This window comes from Geospiza fortis, unplaced genomic scaffold (genome assembly GCF_000277835.1).
Source record: "Geospiza fortis unplaced genomic scaffold, GeoFor_1.0 scaffold450, whole genome shotgun sequence".
In the NCBI taxonomy this organism is placed as follows: domain Eukaryota; kingdom Metazoa; phylum Chordata; class Aves; order Passeriformes; family Thraupidae; genus Geospiza; species Geospiza fortis.
The window spans coordinates 1,813,856-1,815,463 of record NW_005054416.1 but is presented as its reverse complement, the minus strand read 5'-3'; the positions used below and the strand labels follow the sequence as shown (position 1 = coordinate 1,815,463).

Below are 1,608 nucleotides of genomic sequence, written 5' to 3'. Positions count from 1 at the left end.
GGGCGGCGGGCCCCCCCCCGCCCCCCCACGGGGCGGGGAGCCCCCCCAGCCCCCCCTCCCTGAGCCCCATCCCCGGCAGGAGTTCGACCACCACTGCCCCTGGGTCAACAACTGCATCGGGCGGCGCAACTACCGCTACTTCTTCCTCTTCCTGCTGTCGCTCACCACGCACATCATGGGCGTCTTCGGCTTCGGGCTGCTCTACGTCCTGTACCAGGTGGAGGAGCTCTCCGGCGTCCGCATGGCCGTCACGTATCCTCCTGGGCAGTGCGGGTGGGCAGGGCGTGCTGGGGTCTGGGGGCAGCGCGGTGCCGAGCGGGGCAGTGGCTGCTCCTTAGCTGGCTGTGGCAGGATGGTGGTGATGTGCGTGGCTGGGCTCTTCTTCATTCCCGTCGCTGGCCTGACAGGCTTCCACGTGGTGCTCGTGGCCAGGGGCCGCACTACCAACGAACAGGTACGTCCGAGGGACTGTGGGGGGACTGCCAGCCTGGCCAGGCCACCTACAGACACATTTTGGGATTTCTCAGGAGAGGATGGATGTGGATGGGTTGGATTAAAGCTGGGGGAGGCCCCTGAGCTGGGGAAGTAGAGCATGGGGTGACTGAGAAGCAGTTGCATCCATGGAGGTGCAGTCAGAGGATGGAGCCAGGCAGGCACTTCTGGGGCCCAGGAGGTGAAATTGAGGAGACCCGACCCCCTCAAGGGTATCTGAGCACTGAAACAGGCACTAGGACCTGGATCTCGCAGTATCTCTGTCCTGGTCCTGAGGGGGTGTCCTGAGGGAGCTGGTGTGGCTGGCTGTGACACTCCTTTGTCCCACAGGTGACGGGCAAGTTCCGCGGCGGCGTCAACCCCTTCACCAACGGTTGCTGTAAGAACGTCAGCCGGGTCCTCTGCAGCTCCCCGGCGCCCAGGTGAGCCTGGCTTCTCCATCCCTGGGAAAACTGCACCATCCCAGGCTTCAGGCCATGACCTTCCTCCCCCCATCCCCAGGTACCTCGGGCGCCCGAAGGCCGAGCAGACGGTGCTGGTGAGACCCCCGTTCCTGCGGCCCGAGGTGTCGGACGGTCAGATCACTGTCAAGATCATGGACAATGGTATCCAGACAGAGCTGAAAAGGACGAAGGTGAGGAAGGTGGGGACTAGCGCTGCCTGCGCTGGGGCCCTCCACGGATCCCAGGGGTGCAAGCCTGCATCCGTGAGTAGAGAACCAAGAGAGCCTGGTCACGTTCCCTGTCCCAATCTGTGTCGTCTTGTTCTATGTCCCCGTGGGATGGAAACTGTCCCCCTCCCATGTGGCAGTGACCACATGAGGCTTTGCCCCCTCCATTGCCCTTACTGCTCCCATCCTTCCCCACCCTCTGCAGGTTCCCCCTCCTTGGCACTTCCAGCACCCACCCGGGGCACGCACTGCCCCCTGTTCTGTCGGATGCCCGGGAGGCAGCGGGAGCCCCCAGCGCCGCTGTCCGTGCCCTGCCAGCCCGGGGGGGCTGAGGCCTTGGCCCCTCCTGACCCTGCCTGCGCTTTGTCTCTGCAGTCCAAGGGGAGCCTGGAGGTGACGGAGAGCCAGTCTGCTGACGCCGAGCCGCCACACCCACCTAAGCCCCA

General features: G+C 64.9%; 1 protein-coding gene across 1 annotated transcript in view; it reads left to right on the top strand.

The window, feature by feature from the left end:
* The window catches only part of ZDHHC5 (zinc finger DHHC-type containing 5), an 11,116-nt gene that overhangs the window by 7,080 nt on the left and 2,428 nt on the right, over positions 1-1,608 (top strand). Inside the window, exons 4-8 of the mRNA XM_031061503.1 lie at positions 1-252; positions 352-454; positions 823-914; positions 994-1,126; positions 1,538-1,604. The exon at positions 1-252 is cut by the window's left edge and continues 109 nt beyond it. Of these exons, the coding sequence (XP_030917363.1) occupies positions 1-252; positions 352-454; positions 823-914; positions 994-1,126; positions 1,538-1,604 (647 nt within the window). The remainder of the gene's footprint in view (positions 253-351; positions 455-822; positions 915-993; positions 1,127-1,537; positions 1,605-1,608) is intronic.